Consider the following 27,991-nt stretch of genomic DNA (forward strand, 5'->3'; position numbering starts at 1 on the left):
CTCATCTGAAGTGGCTGACTCCGCTGCAGCTCCCGCAGAGCTCACTTCAGCCCTGGAGCCACACAAGCACACTGTCTGTTCTGTCATGGCCATGAGTACCATCTCTGAGTTCCCTGTGTTGCCTGCTTGTACTGCCACTGCCAGGAATGCAGTCTCCAAGTTCCCTGTGTTCCCTGCCTGTATTGCAATGGCCAGGAGTACCATCCCTGAGTTTTGTGAGTTCCCTATAATGGCCATGAAGGCTGTCTCCGAGTTCACCCTTGAGTGGTCTTCAGCTACACCATGGCCTTCAGGTTTTCCTTCCTGCTCCAGCTTGGTTTTCTGCTCTGTCGGCTCTGCCTTGGCCTCCTGATTCCCTAGTCTTCTGATCCGCCATGGTACCCGTTTCTGCCGAATCCATCTTGGTCTCCATCTCCGCAGGCTTCACCATGGAAGGCGAAAAACAGTATGCAAAAGAGTATGTCCAGTATTCATGAAACGGTTGGCAAAAAGTAACCAGATGACTTACTACTTCTGTCGAGATTCTGAGGTGCAGCTGATCGACACTTTACTATCCCATGAGGCCATGAAGCGACACAACTGGCACTGGTACGTCACATGACAATGACAACATGTATGTCCAGATTTCATTCATACTACACATTCATACTATATAGAACATTCTTTTTTAACAGTCACAAAGTAATTATTCAAAACAAGAGAGTATGCGATTTCAGACACGGCAAAAGACTATGAACTTGATGATTAAATAATCAAAATAAAATGTTTATGATTAAACTTCAAAATAAAAGATATGAACTCAGAACATCAAACATAATTTAACAAAATCTACACAGACATGACAACAGCTCCTAAAATGCACATGGTCTTCTACGCCACATTGTAAATAAAGTCAACCTTAGTGAAAAATATGCCACACAACTGATTATACCTCATTGCCCTAAACGTTTATATGTCATATGAAACGGTTTAATGTCTTTTAAGTGAAATCTATTTATCTGATTTTGAACCATATGTATTTTTTTCTGTTTATTTACATGCTTCAGTTGTACCCCTATGCTCATTTATCATGTTGCATGACTTAATGTCTTTAGAGTTATGGATCAGTGAAGCTGAAACAACCAAGCAGTCCCACCCCATTACACTCCTTTTACTGTGCGTCACGGCTGAGAAGAGGCTTTATAAAAATAAAAGAAAAAAGGAACATTGAATTGATATACCAGAAAATGTTTTTATGAGAGGTTAGTTGGCATGGTAACTTCTGATAAACAACTATTTTCCAGTGTTTCGTGAATGGTTGATGGATTTTATAAGGTTCAAGAGTTGACCTGAACTGATGCGTCACACAGCTAACATACAGTGGATTTGATTAGAACAACTGACTCCCTATTCCCCCCTATTAGGTCCAAAATATTTCCGTCACTAACTTTTATTTTTAGCTATGGATAAATATGCAATATTCATAAGTAGGCTATATGATGAAACTTTGTCAATTCCATTCCAAACATTCATATGACTAATATCAATTTATATATACAGTCAATCAGTCTCACAATCAATTGTGAAGGCAAATGATCTAAAATAAAAGTAACTTGTCCTGATATATGCATTCACATCAGCACATGTGTGTTGGGGGGGACAAAGGGCTCCAGGAAATTTCAGCTGCAGGAGGTGACGTCAGCAGAGCCGCTTTCCCCGTTGTTGACTCAATAACAAGAAAGAAACTGACCTGAGTGAAATGCTTTATCTTATGCCACATCGCTCAACTTCAATACGACTTTAACAGCTCGAGCGGTGTATATGCGATCTTTGTTCATCAGTCTGCCGTGCGAATTTCTTTGTCTTCTGGCTAGTGAAGTTATATGGAAAACCCGTTTAAGTCGAATTCCCGAGGATTTCGGTTCCACAAAGGAATCTATGACTCTTGTTCTGGTTTTAAAACGCAAACATGTTAGTTTTTATGAAGAGCAGAAGAAATATGAGTGATTTGGTGAACCCGGAGTATCAGGGCTGTGTGGACGGATCTCTGATGGGCGGATTCAGTGTTTTTATTCAGGGTCTGTTGGCTGTTCTGGCTTTCAGCACTTTAATGTGTAAGTTTTCCGCATTTTAAACTAAACCGCAAATGCGATAATGTTTCCGCAAGATGATGGCGTTTTCTATTGTTTTCTTTTAAGGATATGATGCAGCGCGTGGCTAGTGGTTGGTTGGTTTGTTTACAGTTATGTTGTAGCAATTATGTACTGTTGCGGTACTATGGGGTACAGATGTGTGAAGTGGTACTTATAGTAATTCAGACCATTTTTACTGTAGGCTTACAGTCTAGTGTATATTGTAAAATAAATAACTTCATGTAGTAGTTACCTTAAGCACTTGATTTGACTTTTAAAATGACGTTCGTTGATTTGAACAAAACCAAAATATTTACCAAAAAAATATGAGAAATTTTGGTTTTATTCTGGTTCAGTAGCTTATGTCTGTGTTATCTTTTTTTATCTTCATGGTAATCTTTTGATCCATTTACTCTTCTCATTGTGTGCTAATTCAGGGTCTGAAGTGTTTAATCCTCGAGCAATAAAGAAACGTCATGACATTTAATCAATACGATTCATCGATACGATATCATTACGATATCATTCAGCGACCCAAATAAACAAAATATTGAAAAAGTATAAATATTTAATTAAAAAAGTAGTTTTATATCTATTGAATCTTTAATATCTCTTATATCTATAAAATATGATCTATTAATCATAAACTACTGGAAAAGTCATGGAAATTATTTGGTAAAAAACATTGTGGGAACATTATTTCATTAAATTTAGTTTTCTAGTGCATCTAGTAGTCCAACAGAAATAATTGCCTAGTCACTCAAGGTAAACATGAATTAGGCTATACTCCATTTTATTTCTGTAATTTATTATATGTCTGAGTGCAACAGGACATTCAATGAAAAAATATGCAGGGCAGGAGTTGATTTTATCAACTGGGAATTGATTGGATCGTGAACAAACCAGAGTTTGCTGGTTTGCTGGTAAAGAGCTGTTTGATTATTGATTGATATTATCCAATAGTGAAGAGCATCAGCAGAAAAGCAGGAAGATTAGGCCTAAGTTGTTACAACTTTCTTCTTTTTTTTATTGAAATAACATTCACCAATCATTCATTCAAAATAAGACCAGAAACGTGAATTAAAGGTGTGTTCACATTAGAGAAATTTTGTGAAAAAAAAAAAAGGATCTGTTGTCTATTGACAATAGTTTAGCAAATCACAGCTCACACAGATGACACTTTCAAACCAAGCAGCTTTCTAGTTCAGCTCGAACCTGTTGTGAAATCTGTGTGAGGAAATATTTCACACATCATTCCCGATGTACTCCTGTTGAAATGGCCACGAGCATTCGCCAAACAACAGTAAATGAATGCACCTTAAAAAGAAAGCAGCATTTCACTTTCCACACACAAACAAAATCTGTTCTTCTGAGGTACAAGCTTTATTCAAAGATAAGATTCCTCAGCTGTGTGATAGCACATGATAACAGCGCTCACTCCTATAGCTCATGTGATGGCCCCAAACTCATATATTTTCCATTTCAGCTGGAGGGCCCGAGTCATGTGACCTGCCTTACTAATTTGAACCCTAAGGTCCAGTTCAGAGTTGTTTCTTTCCCAATATTTAACTTTGTCATGTGCTCGTGCAGTCCAAAGATACAGTATAGTGTTTTCTTGGTTAATGGTAATTGTGAGCTAAGCTGCTATACTAATCAGTGAATGTGGTGGTTGTAAACAAAGCCTTTTTGCGAAGAATGTTATTTACAAAGGTGCTAATTTGTGGTGATGCTGTAAGATGTGAATAAAACCTTAAACTTTAGCATGTAACTTGTCCCGCATTTGTAGTATGGACATGAATGATAATTCAATGCGGCTTGTTGAGGAGATTTGGGATTTATACCTGCTGGATGATAAAAGAAGGGAAATTTACAGTGTATTCAGAGACCAAAATGTAATACTTTTGACTTAGACCACCTAGCAACATACTAAATACCATAGTGCTGGTGAGTTTGGTATTGTTCACATTTTCGTAAGAGGATGTAAAAATGAATGTTTTCTAATTATACTTCCCAAAAGCAGTTTGTTTGTTTTGTGGTCATGCACTGAATAACCCCAAAAACATGGTAAATTACCTTTCTAGAGTTACACATTACAAAGAATCTGTGCTGTTCTTGTTTATTATTAAACTTTTTGCTGTGTACATAGAAAAATACCCTGATCATGAGTCATTATCAGAGGAAAATACCCTGAGCATGAGTTATCATCACGGGACTGATTTGCATTCACTTGTTTATTGAATAGCGAAGTTAAATTTTATTTGTGTTTTCAGGAAAGTCTTAAAACTGTCATTGTCTTAAAAACAATTTGTGACATTTGTACTTTTTCAACTCTTGGCCTGTGCTTATGCTTGTGTTTTTACTGTATGCACTTCCTCTTTGTTATTCTGGGTACTTCCTGGCTTCTTTTCTTTCTTTTTTTTCTTTTTTTTTTTGGCTGCTTATCTTTGCTGACGTCATCGCTGTTAGTTTCCTCAGACATTCAATAATCATCCTGCTTCTGTTTGGCTGTTGATTACAGACTAACCGTTTGCATATGTGAAAACGTCCCTTAGATATGTCGTTCAGCTTCGGGTGTGTAGGTTTGTGAGCTGGTTTGAGACAGTTTGTGTTAAACACAATTATCCTCTCCCTTAAAAGTCATTGAATTACTAATTTTGTGTCTGTTTAGTTCAATTTCTTTGATTCGTGCGTTGGCAGTGATGGAGTTAGTCTCAACAGAACTTTATCACCCAAGTGTTGGCATTTCCATTTTTGATATTCAACATATGTGACCCAGGACCACAAAAACTTATGGGTAAATTTTGTAAAATTGAGATTTGAACGCTGAATAAATAAGCTTTCCATTGATGTATGGTTTGTTAGGATAGGACAATATTTGGCGAGATACAACTATTTGAAAATCTGGAATCTGAGGGTGCAAAAAAACCTAAATATTGAGAAAATCGCCTTTAAAGTTGTCCATTTATGTTCGTGATTGTGCTGCATCCACTCACAAAAATACATTTTTTATATATTTAAGGTAGGAAATGTACAAAATATCGTCATGGATCATGATCTTTACTTAATATCCTAATGATTTTTGGCATAAAAGAAAAATCGATAATTTTGTATTGTTGGCTATTGCCACAAATATACCCGTGCGAATTATGACTGGTTTTGTGATCCAGGGTCACATATATATTCAAATGAGCACAATTGAATCATGTGACACTGAAGACTGGAGCAATGATGCTGAAAATTCAGCAGGAATCAATTACATTTTAAAATATATTCACATAGAAAACAGTTCAAATTGTAGTAATATTTCACAATATTACTGTTTTACTGCATGCAGCCTTGGTGAGCATAAGAGACTTCTTTCAAAAACATCCATGTTAGTTTCACTCTAAATATGGTTTAATACAGCATGATAACTTAAATCCGTACATTAAATCCAGATAAAGTCACAAAAATGTGAATATCATTGCATCATCAGTGATTGTACCATTCAAACGTTTGCGGTTGGTAATATTTTTTAAGTTATCATGCTATATTAAACCATATTTAGAGTGAAACTCACATGGATGTTTATAACTTAAACATTATTCATGCTAACAATATCTTTGTCTTCACAGTGAAGAGGTTTCGTGAACCTGTTGGAATTAGAAGACCTTGGAGGATCTGGTAATTAATATTAAACAATAGTAAAGAATTATGATATTATGATAATATAATAGCACAAAACAGAGCACACTCTCATTCTTTCGTTTTGCCTGCAGGATCTTTGATACGTCTAAGCAAGCCATTGGTGCTCTTTTCATGCATTTTGCCAACATATTCCTGTCCACACTCACCAATGAAGATCCCTGCTCTCTGTGAGTCGGTTATTACTTGTTTGTCAAGTTTTATTGCTTTAGCCTGCAATTACACTAACCGTATTAACCTTTTCTGTATACAGGTATCTATTGAACTTCCTGTTGGATGCCACATTGGGAATGCTGGTGATCTGGGTGGGGGTGAAGGTTGTTTCCAAGATAGTGGAACATAAACACCTAACACTGCTAATGTTCGGAGAATATGGTGAGTTACATTAATTGAAGCTAGTTGTAGACTTAAAAAAAAAAAAAAAAATTCTTTACTGATATCTATGGTTCCATTCCCCTTTCGATTGCGCAAGAGGGTCTTTATAGCGGAAAAAGGTCCTTCAAAATGTCCTTCACACTAGAAAAAAATGGCTCTTTAAAGAACTGTTCGTTTAAACGTTCTTTGGGAAATCAATTGCTGCAGAAAATAACAAACATTTGTAACCTTTTTTTGTGTGTGTTTTGGTTGAACTGAAGTTTAAAGGGGTTTTTTTAAAGTTCAAGTCTGCTGTTATAAATGACCAGAAAACATAAACCTCATGTCATGTCACCACCAGAGGGCGCTGTATGTTATATTTTTCAAATGTGTTTGGGTAGTTTCCCCACACTTGCTTTTTTCCCTCTCTGGGATTTCCTTGGCAAAAACACCATAGAAAAAGAAAATTTTACACACACACACACACACACACACACACACACACATACATACTCACATGCACATTCTGTGCACATGCACGTAAAGCAGATGGAATACGCCCATCGTTTCACATGATTTTGGACAAACAATTGTTCATGAATGCTTATCTGCTTAGGTCAGCTTTTGAATCCCTGTTTTGACACTTTGCCATTTTAAATTGACCAGAACTTTTGGAAGCTGACCACTTAAAAGGGCTTACATGCTAAAAGAAATACTGCGTGAATAAAAATACCAACATTGTTACATTTATTAATGTTAAATAAAATTACTTTTTACATATGGAAGAAAAGGAGTTCCTTATAAATAATAATTCATTAAAAGCATCAATATATTTGCCAATCTCTTTTTCAATTAATAATAATCATTATAATTTGTCAATAAATATATATATAGCCTATATATATGTTAATGTATATTGAGATAGTGTTAATTAAAATGCAGCTCGCGATCTTCTAAATTGTTTACATTTGCATTGTTTACCTTGCTATGGTGTTCTTTTATTTCTTGATATTTTTTTCTTGTATTGTTATGTCTTTTTTTTTATGTGCTTTTGCTATTGATGCCTTAGCAACTACATAACAATGGTGTCCATTTTTGCAAAGACAAGCACTTTAGAAAACGTAAATGAATCATAATTCACTTTTGAATGTCTCTTTCATTGTTTTAGGTGATCCTCCTCGGGTAGCGGCTTGGTTGTCTCAGTGCTCGGTGTATTTACTAATCGTTGCTCTGGAGAAAAGTGTGGTCACTCTGGTGCTGCTCCTTCCCGGGTGGACCAATGTAAGATAAACATTCACACACTCAATGTTTCTGTTATTGTTACACAGACTTACCCCATGGGCATCATTTCCCTCTACAGTATTTAGTAATACCAGGATGGACAGAACTAAAAAAAAAAAAAAATTGTTTTATTTAGAAATATATACACTGAACAAAATTATAAACGCAACACTTTTGTTTTTGCCCCCATTTTTCATGAGCTGAATTCAAAGATCTAAGACTTTTTTCTATGTACACAAAAGGCCTATTTCTCTCAAATATTGTTCACAAATCTGTCTAAATCTGTGTTAGTGAGCACTTCTCCTTTGCCGAGATAAACCATCCACCTCACAGGTGTGGCATATCAAAAAAAAAAAAAACCTTTGACCCCAAACCTTTGAACAATAGTGTATACTGTTACAAAAGATTTCTATTTTAAATAAATGCTGTTCTTTTTTAAACTTTTTATTCATCAATAAATTCTGAAATTTAATGTGTTTCCAACATTGATAACAAATCAGCATATTAGAATGATTTCTGAAGGATCATGTGACACTGAAGACTGGATTAATGATGCTGAAAATTCAGCATTGCATTACAGAAATAAATTATATTTAAAGTATATTCAAATAGAAAACCATTATTTTAAATTGTAATAATATTTCACAATATTACTGTTTTTTCTGTATTTTTGATCAAATAAATGCAGTCTTGATGAGCATAAGACTTCTTTCAAAAACATTAAAAATAGTAATGTTTCCAAACTATTGATACATTTCTTGATACATTTGACGAACAGAAATTGTATGGATATATTCCTGTCTAATACAATGACATTCGTAAGCATGACTTAAGTGCCAAATATTGTGTGACCATCGAATGTTTCAGTGCTTGTGGTTTTCCTGCTAAGACAGAACACGAGGTCAAACACCCTGCAATAAAACAATAAAACTCACAAATCTGAAGAGGAGATCTCAAAGAAAGAGCATAGGCCTTGCCCAAACTTCTCTCCTCGCGTATCTATGCATACCCCTCTTCCCACTCCGTCACCTTTCGCCCTGACTCAGGTCACTGAAAGTTCACGAAGAATGTCTACATACCACATATTATGCATCTTGTGACACTATTGTTTTATCCCTTTCACGTTTGATATAATTTTAAATGTCTCAGTGGCTCAATGAAGGGAGCATCATCTGGGACCTTTTGTTAACCGTCTATCACTGACTAAGTATGCTGTATAAACGTGACTATGAAATTTTTTTGTGTGTGTGTGTGAGCATGCATATAGTAGCTGACTTAATGGAAATAGTTAACCCTGGACCCTCTGACTAAGATAAGATCTGGCGAGTTTGTGTCCGTCCCGGCTGGTTTGAGACTCTAATGCGACATCAGGTCCTTCATGAACGAATAATTAAAAGTATTAATACCCAGAATAATCAAATATCTAAATGAATACATAACCAAAATTGATGATTAGTTCCTAATTATAAACACAGTCTAAGTTTAATAATCTTTTGAAATCAGAGTCAGATTAAGCACAGAGCTAGAATCAAATTGAAACTAAACTTTAACTAATTAAGTAGACTTTGCAGAAATGCAAGTAAAATACCTACGCGCTGAATACCTTTACCCGTGCCATTGGATTCTGTCGTTGGGCCTATGGGTGGACCTTGCACATGTGTGAAAAAATACATGCAACTTCAGACTTTTCTAAATTATAAATATAAATTGTATATATATAAACCAGATTTCATATTATTATTATTATTATTTATTAGATGGATATGCATGTTTCTAAGTGCTGACCACTGGTGTTTGTGTGTGTTGTAGCTGGAGGAGGTGGTGTTGGACTACATCCCAAACCCACAGCTGGAGTTAGCCATCGTCATGCTGATCGTGCCTTTCATTGTGAATGTGAGTCATTCAAGAATAATGTATGATATCTGTCTATCCATCAGTCCATCTGTCCATCCGTCCATCCATCCATCCATCCATCCATCCACCCACCCATCCGTCCAGCCACTTATCCATCCATCCACTTATCCATCCATCTATCCATCCATCCATTCATCCACCCATTCATCCACTTATCCATCCATCCACCAGTCCATCCATCCACCCGTCCATCCATCCACCCACCCACCCATCCATTCATCCACCCATTCATCCACTTATCCACCCATCCATCCATCCATCCATCCACCAGTCCATCCATACACCCACCCATCCATTCATCCACCCACCCACCCATCCATCCATCCATCCATCCATCCACCAGTCCATCCATCCATCCATCCACCAGTCCATCCATCCATTCATCCACTCACCCATCCATCCATCCACCCAGTCATCCACTTATCCACTTATCCACCCATTCATCCACTTATCATCCATCCATCCACCCACCAGTCCATCCATCCATCCATCCACCCATCCATTCATCCACTTATCCATCTATCTATCCACCCATTCATCCACTTATCTATCCGTCCATCCATCCATCCATCCATCCACCCACCCATCCGTCCAGCCACTTATCCATCCATCCACTTATCCATCCATCTATCCATCCATCCATTCATCCACCCATTCATCCACTTATCCATCCATCCACCAGTCCATCCATCCACCCACCCACCCATCCATTCATCCACCCATTCATCCACTTATCCACCCATCCATCCATCCATCCATCCACCAGTCCATCCATCCACCAGTCCATCCATACACCCACCCATCCATTCATCCACCCACCCATCCATCCATCCATCCATCCACCAGTCCATCCATCCATTCATCCACTCACCCATCCATCCATCCACCCATTCATCCACTTATCATCCATCCATCCACCCACCAGTCCATCCATCCATCCACCCATCCATTCATCCACTTATCCATCTATCTATCCACCCATTCATCCACTTATCTATCCATCCATCCACCAGTCCATCCATCCATCCACCCATTCATCCACCCACCCACCCATCCATCCACCCATTCATCCACTTATCCACCCATCCATCATCCACCCATTCATCCACTTAACCATCCACCAGTCCATCCACTTATCCATCCATCTATCCACCCACACATCCATCCATCCATTCATCCATCCATTCATCCACCCATTCATCCACTTATCCACCCATCCATCCATCCATCCATCCATCCACTTATCCATCCATCTATCCACCCACCCATCCATCCATCCATCCATCCATCCACCCACCCACCCATCAATCCATCCAGTCATCCCTCCCTCCCTCCCTATATATTTCTTTAATATAATATATTGCAACTTGTGTTTCAGTCTATAATGTTCTGGTTGGTGGACAGTTTAACAATGCGGAAATATAAGAAGATGACATCTCTGGAAAGCTCACATGACTGTCCAAAGCAAGTAGAGGTGTTGCCACATGAAAGCAATGATGAAGCTGAGGTGAGAATATTCATATGACGTCTCAATAAATGCACATAAAAAAAATGGGTCTCATTCACTAATAATTGCGTGGATACTTCGTATTTATAAGCACAGGAGAATGCTCACAATATCATGATGAAAAAAAAAGTTGAATTTACTAATTTTATTGAAGCTGAAAATGTTTTTTTAATTTGACAGATTCAACCTGGATACTGTACATTACATTACACCAATGAAAGTTGTTTTTAATGGTAAGACTAAGATCAGGTATAAATAGTTCAAGGTAACAAATGCACATTGTCAGCCCCTCACGGGCGACTGCCGCTTAAACTTAAACAAAACAACAACATCAATTTAATTTAATTGAAAAAGCTGTCATAATATCATCACTCATGTGCATTTTTTATGCTGGGTTTAGCAATCAGTATGGAGATCCAGGAAAAAATGAGTCAGTAACAGTTCCTCATGACCTTGTTCCCCATATCTGTCCCTCTGGACATTTCATCCAAGTTAAGTTTAATTCAGTGGTTCTCAGCTGGTTTGTTCTTGGTCTGTTTTGCCTGCATAAAACAGGAACAAACTAAGCTAAATGCAAATAATAAAATGCAACCATCCATACAACACAATAAATTGATTTACCTACTTTTAAAAGGGAGGAGAGTCACATCTTAGGTTATTGACCTGAAAGAGCATGCGTTCAGTCAAACTCCTATGGTATTTTTGTGCAAATTCATCATGGATTGGTAAAAAACTGTCCAAATTAGACCTATGACAAATTTGGAACATGCACTTATACTCAAAAATCATTAAAAATAAATAAATACACAAAACAAAAGGAAACATGACTAATACAGATCAAAAATTATTAAATAAAATAATAAATAAAAAAATATTGTTTTCTGCATTGAAATATTTTCTGTGGAGATCATGAAACCATCAAAATTCAACATACATTTTCCAATTCAGCCTATTTTAGAATAATAATTTTGCATATTGCAGTTTTATGGTAATATTAGTCAATCAAAATGTTTTATTTTACAGATATTATTGTTTTTGTTTTTACAATAAACCATTTTGGTTATTGTGTTGCTCACCACTTGATGTCCAATTTAAAATCTGTGTCCCGAAGCAAAACAATTTGAGCACCACTGGGCTAATTTTTGTTTGTTTGGTTTCATGTATTAGTTTGGCTTTATTCTTGCATTTAATTTAAAATGAAGTCGCTCAGCTGAAATGAATGTTTTGTTTCTGGGGCCGTATATGAATAGTTTGATTGTGTGTTGTATTCTTCTTCTTGAATGGTGGGATTGTGCAATATGAATGTGATTACAGGACAACTCTTTTTTTCTTTTTTTCGCCGTTTGACCAAAGACCTTTCCAAAGGCCGCTAGCCTCTAGGGTCAAATTATCTCCATTTGTTGAGCAATATGGGGTCTTTCCAATCTCTTTTACTTTGTTTTTCTCCTCTCCTCTTTTCTTTTTTTCCTCATCCCTTTTTCCTTCACTCCTCCAGTACTGGTAGAGTGCCAGCTGCTCACAAATCATTCATTTGTTCAGCGATAGCAGTGACATTTGGAACATGTTTCCATAAGCTCATGCTATAGAGAATGAATTCAAATCTGTGGAAAAGTATGTTTGATGAGTCCCAATATGAACGAGAATGTATAAAACTGGTCTACTGTCAATCTTCTACTGTATTCTTCCATCTGTGCTTATGGTTTTATAGTCAGTAGATTTATGCTATACCTATAAAATGATCCAACTCACATGAACGGGAAAACAATCATCTGTAAGATTCTGGCCAGGCTGTTCAGTTGACCTCAAACTGTGTTTATATGTTTGTGTAGGTGCTGCTAAAGGAAGATGAAGATGATAAAACAGTATGTTCTGAAGAGGAAGAACACAAATCAACAGAAGAAGCATTAATGCGAGTCTGTATGGAAGTTTAAAAAACACATAGTATACCTATCAAAATGTAATATACCCTATATCTCTGTTCCCAAACTTATAGAGAGCTGCCTTGGTGTTTACTACCTACCTTCTAAGGCAGCTTCCTAATTGAAATGGAACTCAAGTGACTGATTTTGAACCTTCTAATAGGTAGAAACTCCACAATAGAACTTTTCACGTGAAGTACACTGGAGACTGGACTCAAATGATTCCAATAAAGTGTGGCGTTAGCATGGTGCTAAAGCTAGCAACACAACACTCAATACTTGACACAAGACTAAGTATGAAAATTCACGGCACACATAAAATGTTGAGTAAAATTCTCCATTTTTAGTTGGATTGAACTTTTATATTGATTGGCTACTTGAATGAAATGTATTTATTGTCAACATTTCATTTATCATTTTGTATGCTAGCAAATTCTGGAACAGCCTTCTTGTTGAGAGAGTGCCTTAAGAGCTTTTCATAAGAAGTACACTTAGAAGAGGAGTATTACAATAGAATGTGACATGAGCATGTTGCTAAGCTAACAACACAATGCTTTAGTAAGTATAAAAATTCCTTTAGTTTTAGTTAGATTAAACTTTTAAATTGGTATTGAATGAAATATAAGTATATATACCGTCAACATTTCTCTCAGATCATTTGCCATCTTAAACATTAATTTAAAAAAATAAAGTTAGTCTTTGTTTTGGGCGCATATCTATGATACCTTAACCCAGCAAATACATGGTATGGTTCCCAGTTGGTTAAGATAATTAAAAGCATATGAGTTATTAAAGGGTAACATTATCCTCCCTCCACGTCCTTTAGAGTTCACACTTCTAAGTTAATTAAAAGTAGAGAAACAGAGACAGATGAGAGAGTCTAGTGTTTCTTCTGATTACAGACATTCAGACTTTTAATTTGAAGTCGAAACAGCTCATGTCAGTACCTGTGATGAACACCTCACTGTAAGCACACTACAACCACTTTCCAGCTCTTGACACACATGCTAGAATATTTCAAATCTGCAAGACTCATAAGAGTCTTATAGAGACCCATAAGAAAAAACGTTGTCTTAAAACCATTTGTAAATAAGTGAAAGACCAGGTGATCTTTGTGTTTTAACCCTGTAAAGTTTAAACAATGTACAGTATTCATTTTTTTTAAATTGTGTTTTTGTACTTATACGCATGCAACATCATTCTGATTATCAATTTTGTACAAAATAATGATGTACAGACTAGTAACTGTAAATTTTCAGCTGTTAAATTATATTGATTCTTCAAAATATTTGCAATGTCAATATGCACATGCAGTCAAGTCTTTTATTACGAGCTTGAAACTAAGTTGTGAAATGCTAAAAAATACTGCTTGTAATAAAAAAAAAAATCTAGTACAAAATTTCTAGCAGATGGATGTCACTTGAAGTAGATTAATGTTTTTTTTTTAAGGAAGATTTGTGTTTTTTATGTACTAATTGTTTAATTTAAAAAATAAGGCACTTAATGCCATTCTTTTTTGTTTAATTTGACCTGTGGTGTCAGTGATTGGTAATTTTGAGGTTTGCACACATCTTTTTTGTATTGTGTGTGGATGCATTTGCACATTTTTTCGTTATCAGTAAGTTAGTCACGTCTCCAGAGCACTTTTAAGAGCAACTACTTTGCACCTGCCAACAAAGTCCTGTGTGACAAAAGGGCTCTAAGAGTTAAGCAAACTTAGGGAAGGACACCTGGAAGGGGTGGGTCCAGCAACCATTTGACCCTAGTCTGATGACAGGGGCGAAACAGGTCATACTCAACCAGAAATTAGCTGTTATGGGTAAGCACCACTTGGGCTATTGTGGTTTGTTTAACATTTCTTTCTCATTAATAGAGTGGCACAATTACCCACTTTTTATGTAGTCATGGTTCTGGAAATATTCATCCCATTAGTTTTCTCTACACTGTAAAACAAAAGTTGCTGCCTTGACTTTTTAAGTACAATCAACTTGAATGTTTAAGTCATTTCAACTTCAACTTTCAATTACATTAAACTGACTTTAATGAAAGAAAATTGAAAAAAATGTAAATTAAAATTTGAAAATTGCATTACTTATTTTGATGAGTTAAAGCAATGTAAAACATATGTTGTCATAACTTAACTGATGATGTAATTTTTACAGTGTAGGCAACATTATATTTCAAGAGATTTAATATACAGTATATCGAGAGAGAGAGAGAGTAGAATTAAAACAATTATTTATGAAGTTTTAAGAATGTATTATTGAACTTTCATTTATTTTTCATTAATAAGGATGTACTCTTGTTTTTGTTTTTTTTATAACATCAGTAAATCAAAAGACAACTTTTTGTTGTTGTTGTTGTTGCTGTGATTGCCGCTTTTATAACATTGTTGTCTCTGATTGGTGGATCTCACTTAAGGATTATGGGTAGTGTAGTACTTTAAAGAGAATTCAACCATAAAATGCTTTGTTATATGACGTTAAAATTAGAAACATATTTCATAATCTCAGAGGTAGTTTTTTCTTGTCAGTAAAAATCAGTTTCTCTATGGAGATTCTCACTTCTGCAACCTAGCTCTTTACCTAAAAGAAGATAGTCTATTGTTAAAATTGTATTTATTAGTACAAAATTAACTGTCTTATTATATTAACTAAAAATATACAGTATATATTTGTAGATGACTACAATATAAATAGTGAAGTAGTATGCCCACACATCACTGAATATAAATCATGTACTTAAAATACTGCTTTTGGATCTTTGTGATGGTTTTTAAAGTGTTTGTGTAAGTATATTCCAGTCATATATATCATATTCTCTCTCTCTCTCTCTCTCTCTCTCTCTCTCTCTCTCTTTCTCTCTTTGTGGGTGTGTGTCTCAGTGTGTGTTGGTTCCATTAACCCAGTCTCCTATGTCAAACTGATGTGACACAACATAATCGGCGTATTGTCCATCGATCAGTTTGGCCGCATTGTTTTTGGCAAACCAGCAGTCTACGGTCTGCTTTCCAGAGTAGATTCGTCTGCTCTTCTTTATGACGGCGACAGTACGATCCTTCACCTTTAGTGCGGGGTAATTGTGTAGAGTGATATTTTCCCCTAGTGTTTCCCGTGTGATGTTTTCTCCGGCCATGCTGACATTTCCAGGAAGCTGTATCAATCCAATCTCTTCATACAGGAACTGGCCTGTAAGTACAGAAATATTTCTCTCTTTTAGTATGTATACAATCTCTTTGCTCTTTGCAAACAAGGTCCATCATCAATAGTGTAGAAATGTTTGAAACTCAGCTCACACAGAAGTCACTTTCAAGCCAAGTAGCTTTCACATGACCAACTTGAACATAGCGAAATCTGACATTCACCCTCATGCAAAACTACAGATCGCAAGGTTTCCTATTGAAATGACTGGATTTCGGCCACAAGATTTTGCAGAGCAACGGTAAACGTGAGCGCACCTTAAGGCAGCAACACATGTATACTTTGTGTAGAAAGCCAAAACCAGAATTCACTGCTACAAACTCAATGAGAAAGTTAATCCAAGATGGCCGACAAAGTGAGAGAAATGTGGCCTATAAATATACTTTCTTTTAAATTCAGTACTAAAAAAGTGGCAACAAAAAAAGTTGACTCATTCCAATTGACCATTTTATTTGATATACTATGTCTTTAGAGTATCACAATGTTAGCTTAGCAACATGCTAACATCAAACTTTAATGGAATCAATAGTGCAACAGAAGTAAAAATCCCATCAATTTTCTCCATAGAGAAGACTTAAAGACAGACTTATTGTGAGCTACGAGGTTAACTGATGGTATATGCTTTTGTTGAAGCCATCATCCTGCATTATTGCAAATAATTTGTTTTAAAAAAATCATATAACAGTGGAATTGCCTATGATCCTGCAAAGAAATCTTCAACAATTAGAGAATCAAAGCAAAACGTGGCAAAATAACACATTTAGCGCTTGCCCACTCCCATGAAGCACTGCAAATTTTAAATCCCAATGGAAAAAATACTTCCAGCTCCAAGGCCACTGAAAACTACACAGTGAATTGAGTCTCCGTTATGCTGGTCTTAACTGTTTTAGCTGGTTTCCCAAATTATCAAACTGGTGTTTAGCTGATAGAGCTAACTGGTCTTCAAGTCTGATCAGTTGACAAGTCCTAAAACCCCCTTTAAAACCAGTTTAACAGCATGGCCAGGCTGAGACACCAGTTAACTACCTTGCGTAGGCAGAAAGATAGCTCACTAAGTTGGACAACAATGTGTATACGTGCTTACCTAACAACCCGTGTGTATCCTTGCTCAATCCTTTGCTGTTAGCGATGTAAAATCCCAGGTGATCTCGCTGATAGGGCGCTGGATTTTTGTAATGATGGAATAAGATGACAAACTGGATATTTCCTTGGATGGTTACAGTCAGGTTCGTGTTAGCAATAAGGACCACAGCCAGGTTGGTGGTTTCAACTGAAATGCTGGAGCTGGATGGAAGGATCATCCGGTCACGGTCGTCCAGTATGACCTTTTGTGGGGTCACCTCAATGTAGGAGCGCCTCGGCTTATTGGCTACTATAGTTATGCTGTTGAAATATGTCCTCTGTTCTTTATGACTGCCGGCTGGGGCTGGAGCACCAATCAGCGCACCGTTCACAGTCACGCCTATTGGAGACAAAATATGTACATTTTTATGGATATGTACATTTTAAACTTCATAAGCACTAAATAAGAAACACTGGCTTTGGTGAGTGAGTAAGCTAGATAGTTTACACAACGATGATGTAATAAAAACTGAAAGTTTTTCCTTTGTCTTTTTCGCATACAGTCGACAATGTTGTCAAAACGATCACTGTTGTTAACACAGATCCATGTAAACGACTAAAAATGCTGTAGTATTCATGCCAGGCCAGTAGTTGGCGATGTCACTTTGTAATGAAACTACGCGCCTATAGATTGAAAACGTAATACACACATGCGCATGACGTCACCATTTTCACAAATTCTTGTTTTTGTAGTTTACACGGAGACCATAATGGTATTGTTTCCAAAACCCACTTTCAAAAGTTTGCTTTTCAGGCTCCCAAAAGACATTGTCGTGCAAATGTTTTAAGTTGAAAAAGTTTTAAGTTGAAAACAGTGTAGTGTAAATCATCCCTGAATCTTTATAAAATATAGATTTTTTGTTTAAATCTAACACAAGCAACATGAACAAATCAAATCACAGTGATATATGGCCCACTGAAGTAATTAAGCAAAATTAAATAATTGAATTGGGTATTGTTATTGTACTGAAGCCAAAGAAAATTATTAATAATAATTATTATTATTATTTCTACCCTAGACAATTTTATTCATTTATTTTATAAAAATATTTTTTTTTATAAAAATATTTTTATTTTTATCTATTTTTATGCATGTATGGGTTACACCATTTTAAACAATAATTATTACATATAAATAAAAATAACTATAATTATTACATATTAATAAAAATATTATACATATAAAATATAAATTACATTTATAATATTAAATCCACAGTTTATACATTTTTTAAATTATAACTATAGATATTAAATATTGAATCAATAATGCAAAGCTCACTTAAACAAATACTTTCAATACTTTTTTTAAAAAAAAAGAAAAACAACTCTTAGTATAGTTTTGTTGTTTACCTGAGTGTTTATGGTCAGTCACCAGTCGCAGGATGTGTCCTGGCTCCCCATTAATGTTGAAACACACAGTCAGTTTACTTTGAGGAATCTCCACCACAAAATGAGGGTCGCCATCAGCTAAAGACAGATAAGAAGACGATGTAGGAGGGTCAGCGTAATTTTGCCAAGCAAGACATGTTCTTGGATCAACATGTTTGGTTGATCCTGGAACAACATTCCTGTCTGAAAATGTAGTCCTAACCCTATCCCTAAACCTAACCCTACCCATCAGTTATCCATAAAATCAGAGAGGAATGATATGTGAATAACACTGATGTAGAAGCACCTCACCCTGGTTCTAACCCTAATCTTGATATAAACAGTAAACTTGTCCCTCAAATTTGATTGGTTATTGAAATGCTGTTCCAGGATCAACAAAGATGTTTACCCAGGAACATTAATCATGTAGGAGACGGAAAACATTTTGACTTGAATATGGACCATTTGTAAATAAATGAAAATAAATCAAATTATGCAAGCTTGTTGGTAATGTGCAACCCCTGTGAATTCTCTCATTTAAGTAAGCAACATTTTATATGAGATCACAAATCATGCCAATAGAAAAGTGGCTTTTCAAAGCTTTCAGATTTAACTGGAATGGAGGGCAGTTTTACTCATCTTATAAATGCATGTATCCATAGTACAAAGAGTGAAGAACGAGTTACACCCTAATACTTAAGGGTTTGTTGAGGTATTGCATTTTTTTCCCATCAGCCCCTCAAACACAGGCATGTGAATTAGAGCCCGTACACAACTCTCAGTAGCAATTAAATGCGCTTTGATGAGGCCACTTTACCTGAACGCAACAAATTACAAGCCGCACAGTCCATGTGAACAGCCTTTCAACTACACTCACATACATTCACGCTGAAATGCAAAGCAGATGTAGAAAAATGGAGAAATACCGGATGTTTTGGATAAGGTGACAGACTTTTTGGCGGGTTTGCTGACGCCACCTGGAGATAAATGGAAAACATTGAAACTGTCATGGATTGTTTGAGTCACCTTAATATTTTCAAGACCGATTGTGTAATGGCAATCATAATGACCCTAAATCTGATCTAAAACAAATGTTTTGCATGCTGTCCAATTTAAATAAACACACTTGTTGCTTTGGCGACTGCAGGAGCCGACTTGGGCGGTTCATTCCTGTGCAGGCTCTGAGGTGTTAGACTGTTGTCGTCGTCTGACAGCTGATTGGATGACTCAGGAGGGGGCGGAGCCTCTGTGGCCTCTGGCTCTGTCTGTGCTAAAGTTCCATCGGCCAGCACTTGTGGTTTCTCCACTATCATTTGCGTGAGTGGCGTGAGGAAATTATACGTTAACGAAAGATTTGTAGCATGTTGCGTGTAGTTTTCCCGCTCTCCGCTCGTCTGGCTTCGCAGTCGTCCTTTTAGCCCGTCTTTAACACTCAGGTATCCCCACAGTCGCTCCACATAACCTTCCGCGTTCGGACCCACCTTTGCTTCCGCTAGCCGTCGTTCGGTTTCCTGTTCTCGCTCGTGTAGTGACACGTCTTTCTCCAGCACGATGCTCTTCTCGCTGTTGCTTGCGGTCACCTGAACGTGCAGCGAGTCTGCGCTGCGATTGGTCAGTTTTCCGGCTACAACGAGCTCAGAGCCGTTGAAGTAGTTTGTGAAAAGGTTCTGGGTGATGTATTCCACAGCATCCTCGGAGTATTCCACCCGGATGTCGGATAACAGCGGAGTGCCAATCTCATCGTAGAAGCTATAGAGAGTTAGTAGATGAAAGAAAGGAGAGGAGGAAAGGAATAACAGGGTCAAAATGCCATAGTGTTGCTTCAGATTGTGGGTTAATAAGTCACGTATTCTTTACGTTAAACTTAAGCTTTTAGAGTGGGGCCCATTGTTAAGCCTTGTGTAAAGATTTCTGACTCCTAATGGCATCTCATGTAACTTTTGACCTTTAACCTGGACTTTAAGTGGGGCTTTTTGTCACAAAACACCACACAACATACTTGCCCCATAATATTAATGGTTGCAAGCAGGGCCTAAAACGAACTTTTTGCTACACATGCCAATGGCCAGTGACTTAAGAAAATGTACTGGCCAATGCGCCCTTAAATATTGTTTTACCAGCCATGAAACTGCAATGGCAGTTATGGCAACAAAATTTTCAATTACAGAAATGTAATAAAGTAATCCAATGTAAAATAAATTCAACTTAGATTCATCTTTATTAAGTTACAAAAGTTCAGTCAAGAGCAGTGTTTTTCTTTGTCTTTAGTTGTTTAATTAACATTATGGACAGACGGCAGCAGGCTTATATTAGGCTGCTGTCACTTTAAGACCTAATGTATGGATCCAATATACTGATACACATGTGTTTTCTCTCTCAACTGCTTGTTCACTTAAAGGGTTAGTTCACCCAAAAAATGACAATTCTGTCATTAATTTCTCACCCTCATGTTGTTCCAAACCCGTAAGACATTCGTTCATTTTCGGAACACAAATGAAGATCTTTTTAATGAAATCTGAGAGCTCTCTGTCCCTTCATTGACAGTCTACGCAACTACCACTTTCAAGCCCCAGAAAGGTAGTAAAGACATCATTAAATAATCCATGTGACTCCAGTGGTTTAACTTCAATTTCATGAAACGACGCAAGTACTTTGTTTGCGGAAAACACGCACACTTTACCACTTTATTTACAAAATAATAATCTCCAACGCACATTCCCGAAAGCACCACGACGGATGCGCGTTGTGTTGACGCGAGAACAGACGTGTGAATGCCCGTTGGAGATTAATATTTTGTAAATAAAGTGGTAAATCGTTTTTTTTTCCTTCTTTTTTTTCAATTTCCTTCTTTTCCTTTCAATTCAGTATTCGCACTGTCTGAGACACAGACTTCTGGGCACGCGCTTCGGATGTTTGTGCACAGAAAACGTCCCACTCAGCGAGTAACGAATTGAGTTCCCTTTTGCGTCTTCTTGCGCTAAAATATTTCAATTGGCAAGGCTTAAACTTTCATAATAATGCAGCGCTGGCCCATCAACTATCCCACGCGTTATTCACGTTTGTTCACGTTCATGTTCTCACAACACTGCATTGCTAGAAATCATAAAAATATTACCGGCCAGTTGGCGATTGACACCATTTCATATACACACAAATGCTTGTAATAATATATAATAATTTACTCGCATTTGGCACTTGGAGAGTGATAATTTTAAAGTTGTTTTGAGTTTTTTAGTTTTGTTCTGAGAGGTTGATAGGGTGTTGTTAGATGTTTTCTAGGGTGGTTATTTACTTGCCCAAGTAAAAAAAAAAGAAAACACTATTTCAATAAGTTAAACCTATTGAAATGTGCATTAATTAACATGAACCAAGATTTATAAATGCTATAAAAGTTTTGTTTATTGTTTGTTCATGTTAGCTACTGCAAAGTAAGGGATGATGAGAAGTCAGCTGGTCATTATCACAAAATAAATCTGGATCCTGATGCGGAGGGGTTTATTTTACACACATTTTTATTTCTCAAATCTCATTTGTGCTTGCGTATATTCAAATAGGGTGCGCCTAGTTTGATGTCATGGGTGGAATCAATTGTTGTGTGTCACAACTGATCCTGACAGTCTTATGGGTTTAGAACAACATGAGAGTGAGTAAATGATGACAACATTTGTATTTTTGCCTGAACGTACGCTTTAATTAGATTAGTTCACAAACACACAAAAATAAGTTGTTAATGGTGATCACATGTTCCTCACCCTTTGAGCATGACGCTGGCGTCTGCGTCCTCTGGGATTCTCCTCATGGTTCCACAGTTCTCCAAGGACATCCTCTCCAGGAGCTTGTAGTCCACATCATCCCCCATCCCAATAGTGAAGAGGCAGAACTTCTCCTGCACTGCTGCTTTGGTGTTGCCAATGATGGTTGGACTCTGAACTATGCCCACTGTGGGCCGCCCATCGGTCAGGAAGATGATGAGCGACACGCTATTGTGATGGGACTCTTCTTTGCTGGACAAGTAGTCCCTGAGCAATGCCGAGCCTGTCTGAATTCCACCGTTGATGTCAGTGCCTGAGGAGTTTTAAATAAAAGAGAAAGTTTTACCTTTAATTTATTTGTAAGTTTTAGTAATTTTAGTATTTCAACTTAAACATATTCATATCAACATTTTCATTTAGTTTAAGTTTTTAATTGATATTTATATTTTAGTTAACAAAAACAACAATGATAATGTCAGATTTTTTAGGTGGACTGTTCCTTTAAATTATTTAAATGAGATCAGTGTTGTTGAAATGTGTAACAGGGAGTAAGATTTTCTACCTCCAGTGGGTGAGATCATGTAGATGAACTTCTTGGCATCACGTATATTGTTGGGTGTGACGGGCACCAGTTTGCCCGGCTGCCACACACGGATGCGATTGGAAAAAGTGACAAAATTGAAGTGATCATTGGGCCGCAACTCGCGTAGGATCGTGAACAAAGCTTCTTTGGTCTGCGTGAGAGATATTAAAAAGAGAACTGTTGAACTCTGTCATTTTGCTATGAGATGGGTGTGTGTATCTGTGTGTCCAACAATGAGATCACAAGAACCAGCTGGGGGAAAGAAAAAAAAGTGGCAAAATATCATTCCCTCTTTGAGGGAATGGCACACTACAACTCTGAAAACTGAAATGCTGAATATAAATTCTTCTCAGTTTGGAGAAATGATTGCTTAAATCTGTGTCGACGACAGAGTATGTTACCTGTTTGATTTTGGTTCCAACCATGGAGGCGCTGGTATCAATCACAAATACAACATTTTTTGGCACGACAGGCAGGTCTCTGGGGGCAAAATAGTGCACAAAATGTCCATCTAGCACCTGAAAGAAAGCAGATACTTTTACAGGCTTTCGATCTTTGTAATGTGTGTGTGTGTGTAGACAAGCAAGCAATGAGCTCAGTGAACGGGAGGAGTTTAAAGTTTTTAGTGACCTCTGAATTAAAAAATGTTGGGAGAGAAGAAAAGGCAGCATAAAATAAAAGGAAAAGGAAGGCAAAATATTGTACTTAAAATATTGTACTAAAATACTAATGGAAATCACTGACACTGCATGGATAAAGAAAACAAATTATACAATAAAAGTACATTTGCTGGCAACTTATTAGGTTCACTTGTTCAACTGCTGGTTAACCCAAATCGCATGGCAGCAACTCGATGTTTACACAACAAAATTTTCAACTAAGAATGGAAAACTTTGGTTGGAGTTTTGGCTGTTCATTTTACATGACAACATCGTTTTGGGGGCCTGAAAAAGCAACTTATGAAAACGGGTTTTAAATTCTCTGTGTAAACTACAAAAATGCAAATTTGTGAAAATAGTGACGTGTTTAGTTTATAGGTGCGTCATTTTTCTTTACAAAGTGACATCGCCAACTACTGGCCTGGCATGAGTAATACAGCGTTTTAAACGTTTTCACGTATCCGTGTGAACGGGGCTCATTTTGACAACATTGTTGTCTGTATGCGAAATGCAAAGGAAAAACGTTCCAGTTTTTAGTACGTCGTCGTTGTGTAACGCCAACTGCGTGATGCTATCATGTTTTGGATCAAAATCTCTGAGGAATGTTTCCAGCACCTTGTTGAATCTATGCCATGAAGAATTAAGGCAGTTCTGAAGGCAAAAAGGGGTCCAACCAAATCGGTCGGTGAGTGTATGTTTTTTGTAATGTTTATTATTATACATATTAATATAATATAATTACATTTAATGTTTTTTGTTTTATTTTATTTTATTTTAATCCATCAGAATGTACATCATAATTGCATTCATTATCTATAGGTAAAATAGCACACAAAAAAAAACTATTTCTAATTTAAGTAATGCCTTTCTATGTAACTGCGTGTAAATATCTGTTACTAATATAGAAATATTGTGAGTATGTTTACCTGTATATCGCCGATGCCATTTTCTCTCTCTACATCAAAGCGCACCACAAATTCTCCCAGCATGCCATTGGTGGCAATTTTGGCTTGCTGGGCGATGTTGGGAGTGAAGCTGATCTTGCAACTGGATTCATTTTGCTTGACTACTGTGGAAACTGGTGGTCCTACTTTACCTGGGGCAGAACAAGATGTAAACAATGGTAAATCATGCACTATTTTATCATGTCATAAAATCTTTATTAAAGATTTAACACTGAAAAGTGGAAAAACTGGAATTTGTGCCATCTATCTTGCAGTACTTGAGGCTAAATTTTGCAATGTTGTCAAATATTTTAATCCATACCAGTGACAGCACATCTAAATACAAACTCAAGAATCAAATTGGATGCAGCTGTTTACCATTTGGTTTCCCAATGCCATTGGAAGATGGAGTTTTGCCATTTCGTAGGGGTAAGACTTCAAGATAAGTGATACGGGAGTGCTCTACAATAGTAACGCCCACGCTGAGTTTGCTGACCAATTGCATTGGCCTAACACTGGTCACATGCTCGTAGCGGCCCAATCGTCTCTGGAGCAGCTCTTCGTAGATCAGGAAGAACACAGCACGGTTGCGTCCAGGAATAGTGACCTCCATTCGAAACAACTCCATCTCACCCTCACTAACAGGGAGAGAGGAAAATATTACTCTGGAAATGTGAACTACTTTGCAAAGGAATCTGCCACGAGGTTTGCCAAACCACATTACAATTTTTTGAAGGGAATATCAGATTTCTCAGTCATATTTCTCATTCACTCACAAGCAAGTGAAATACACATGCAAGAACTTGAATAATAAACATCGCATTGCTTCTTGTACATATTGTACGATTAATAGTGCAATGAAAGTACACACTGCATTCTCAGGCTTGCCACAAGGGGTCCTATAGCAAATAAGCATACTGTCTTGCCACATTACTCTTTTTAATACAACTTTTGTCATGGAGCCACAGTTTAAAGAGAATCTTTCAGAACAGGGCTGCATTTTGTTGATCATAGAACAATTGCCACCACTGGTCTCTACAGTCAACTTAGGCTTACAATGCTTTTCGGAAACGCAGCCCTGGTTCAACACCAGGCTGAATCACAACACATCCAGTTTAATGGCACAGACATTTGAAGTTTGCGCGCTATCTTCACCTCTGCTCTGGTGTGTCCTTGTTTTTCTTCCCATTGTTTTCTCCTTCCTTCTTCACCTTCTTCTCCTTTGCCTTCACCTGGCTGGGAAAGACTCGTCCTCCCACAATCCTTTTGCCACCATACCAACAGCATGAAATGAGAATTTTTATTAGTGCCATGGAACGAGAAGTTGCGGCAAGAGGCATATAAATCTTTCTTGTGGTTAATCATAGTCTAAACTCTCTCAGGCCCTTCAATAACCTCTCTGGACTTTCTTTGGAGACTGGGGTCGATGACCACCAATTAACAGCCCAGTTCAAATAGCAAACTTTAGTGTATAAACTGTATAGACCCATCAAAATAACATTCTCAGGGTCATAAGCAAGAATAATTTTTATGGTTAAAGCAATTTTTTAAATAATGTCAGATCAAACCAGAATGGGGACATACATAGTGGTGCCATTTTCTTTGAGTGACCCACAAGAGACATTTCAATTACTAGAAATCAAATAGTTATGGTATTTTCCAATGATATATGTATTTCCACACTTACATGGTAAAGTTGGAGATGTATGCAGCAGTGGGGATGTGGAACTGAAAGACGCCCTGAGTGGCAGCCGAGTGTCTGTTAAGCATGCTACAGGACACCGCAGTGAAGGCATAGCGGGAAATTATGGTGGTCTGGACCGACAGCTCCTGAATGTGAGGTTTAGTTTCCTGGCAGATGACAGCAAGTTATGAACATCATTAAAATATAGCCTAGATGAATATTTAAAATAGTTGCTCTGACAACATGAGTGATGTAGCCAAGAGATTTGCCTAAAGATCTGGGCTGATCACCAAATAATTGTTTGGGTTATGTCCTTAAAAAACATGTCCCATATAGGTTCTGCCAAAATACCAATTATTGTTGATAAAACTGAAGTAAACTGTGGTTCAGAAAACAGTGAAGCATGTAATCACACTAGTAAGTTATCACAGTATAAACTTTCATTGAACAGTTTAGGCTTTTCAACCAAATTTAAACATCGGTCAAAGAACTGACGAAACAGCAAAATGTAAAAGGTAAGATACATAAACATTAAATCATTTTTTGGGCCAACAAATATTGTAATTTATTTCATTTGTATACATTTCTAACATTTAAAAACTCATGTAACAACTTCCCCCAATAAAAAAAATGTAACAATTTGCATTGATTTATTTTTGTATCATCATAAATGTTAAAAGACAGAACTGGTATCATCCGAATCACCCTTTTGTTTAATTTGATAGGCCTATATGGTATGTACATTTTTGTCTAGCCTATAGCCTACCTGTTAAAAAAGTAATATCACACGCTAAAAAAAAATGCTGGGTTGTTTCAATCCATGTTTGGGTCAAATATGGACAAACCTAACCATTAGGTTTAACATTTTTATTTAAAATTTTAAAACAAAGGTTGGGTTTTGTCCAAATTTGACCCAAAAATGGGTTGAAACAACCCAGGCCAGAATTTTTTTAGCGTGTGATATTACTATTGATACGTGGGATAGACAACCCAACAATTGTTTTTTTTTTTTTTTTTTTTTTTTTATAAGAGTGCATGCGTAGGATTGTAACACTTTCAATGTGCATAATTGAAAGATTGAACGGAATGGGACAATGTATAGGGCAGGCCCACACAATTGTGAGAGTGATTATATTGTATTTTCTGTTTTGAATAAATGAAACTGTCCTTGTTTTCCAATGGTGTTACAGCTTCACCACCTGTTACATTTCACTCCAGTTGTAGTTTGTAACAACAGCACTTTTTGAAGATGACAATAGTTCACCTTACAGATAAGTTGTAGATTTCTAACCAACTCAACTTCATAACAGACAAATATGGGAATACAATATCAAAGTCTGAAACAGATACTAGGGTGAGAATGAAAACTACAAAATTACAGACGTTGAAAATTACAACACGGCCAGCCGCTAAAGCAAACAAACAGCGCGTTTAGCGCGAGTTGCTGCCTTTAATATATTAAAGAAAGACGTAAATTCAATATTTCCTAAAGAAAAATGACTGTTTAACAGTCTCACAAAGCTTTAAAAACAGGTGTCGCGCGCATTTACCTTAGATAGTAGCATTTTCACCTGCCGCGGGATTCTGAGAGGAGCCTGAAGACAAACATAAGACTGGTGAGATCCTACATATGATATGACCGACGATATTTTCATATATGAAATGCAAGAAAAAAACATCCTACAGCATTTGAATCCATGTCAGAAGTCATGTATTCTTCTTCAAAGTCAACATCCTCTGAAAATTCAGTATCCTCAGTTTGGCACTGAAAAACCGGACACAAATACAAGACGAGGACTATGAGCAGCATCTTATTCTCCTGCACTGGCTGGTCTCTGGAGTGGGTCGAGTGTGTTCCTCAGTGGTCGTGGAGTGTGATCAGGGCGGTTATTGCGACCCACCCATC

General features: G+C 37.0%; 2 protein-coding genes across 3 annotated transcripts; one reads left to right on the forward strand and one right to left on the reverse strand.

Annotated features, from left to right (window-relative positions):
• The first annotated feature begins 1,685 nt into the window (after positions 1 to 1,685).
• Positions 1,686 to 14,178, forward strand: tmem110l (transmembrane protein 110, like). Of its 2 annotated transcripts, none has more exons than XM_084112498.1 (8): positions 1,686 to 2,093; positions 5,726 to 5,774; positions 5,870 to 5,965; positions 6,049 to 6,170; positions 7,318 to 7,430; positions 9,240 to 9,323; positions 10,723 to 10,851; positions 12,681 to 14,178. In XM_084112498.1, exons 1-8 carry the CDS (start codon positions 1,949 to 1,951, stop codon positions 12,780 to 12,782), a joined length of 840 nt encoding a protein of 279 aa, XP_083968624.1. In that variant the 5' UTR covers positions 1,686 to 1,948; the 3' UTR covers positions 12,783 to 14,178. The 2 variants fall into 2 exon arrangements, with proteins under 2 accessions (XP_083968624.1, XP_083968625.1); XM_084112499.1 differs by lacking the exon at positions 12,681 to 14,178 and adding an exon at positions 11,032 to 11,210 and having other exon boundaries at positions 1,796 to 2,093.
• Positions 14,135 to 27,991, reverse strand: itih5 (inter-alpha-trypsin inhibitor heavy chain 5). The gene is made up of 14 exons (XM_084112497.1): positions 27,770 to 27,991; positions 27,636 to 27,680; positions 26,089 to 26,252; positions 25,557 to 25,664; positions 24,780 to 25,039; positions 24,384 to 24,553; positions 23,200 to 23,316; positions 22,778 to 22,949; positions 22,216 to 22,528; positions 19,590 to 20,212; positions 19,390 to 19,440; positions 18,446 to 18,562; positions 17,055 to 17,432; positions 14,135 to 15,958 (listed from the first exon to the last, which is right to left on the reverse strand). Exons 1-14 carry the CDS (start codon positions 27,893 to 27,895, stop codon positions 15,651 to 15,653), a joined length of 2,952 nt encoding a protein of 983 aa, XP_083968623.1. The 5' UTR covers positions 27,896 to 27,991; the 3' UTR covers positions 14,135 to 15,650.

This window comes from Abramis brama (assembly GCF_963993115.1).
Source record: "Abramis brama genome assembly, chromosome: 4".
Lineage (NCBI taxonomy): Eukaryota > Metazoa > Chordata > Actinopteri > Cypriniformes > Leuciscidae > Abramis > Abramis brama.

What these genes read in the sequence shown, in the direction of transcription:
- tmem110l (XM_084112498.1), top strand. Translation starts at nt 1,949, where the DNA reads ATGTTAGTTTTTATGAAGAGCAGAAGAAATATGAGTGATTTGGTGAAC. An exon ending in GCTAATGTTCGGAGAATATG is followed by an intron (nt 6,171 to 7,317) that starts GTGAGTTACATT and finishes TCATTGTTTTAG; the next exon opens with GTGATCCTCCTCGGGTAGCG. An exon ending in AAAGCAATGATGAAGCTGAG is followed by an intron (nt 10,852 to 12,680) that starts GTGAGAATATTC and finishes ATGTTTGTGTAG; the next exon opens with GTGCTGCTAAAGGAAGATGA.
- itih5 (XM_084112497.1), bottom strand. Translation starts at nt 27,895, where the DNA reads ATGCTGCTCATAGTCCTCGTCTTGTATTTGTGTCCGGTTTTTCAGTGC. An exon ending in CTGACATGGATTCAAATGCT is followed by an intron (nt 27,681 to 27,769) that starts GTAGGATGTTTT and finishes GTTTGTCTTCAG; the next exon opens with GCTCCTCTCAGAATCCCGCG. An exon ending in ATGGCATCGGCGATATACAG is followed by an intron (nt 23,317 to 24,383) that starts GTAAACATACTC and finishes GCTTTCTTTCAG; the next exon opens with GTGCTAGATGGACATTTTGT.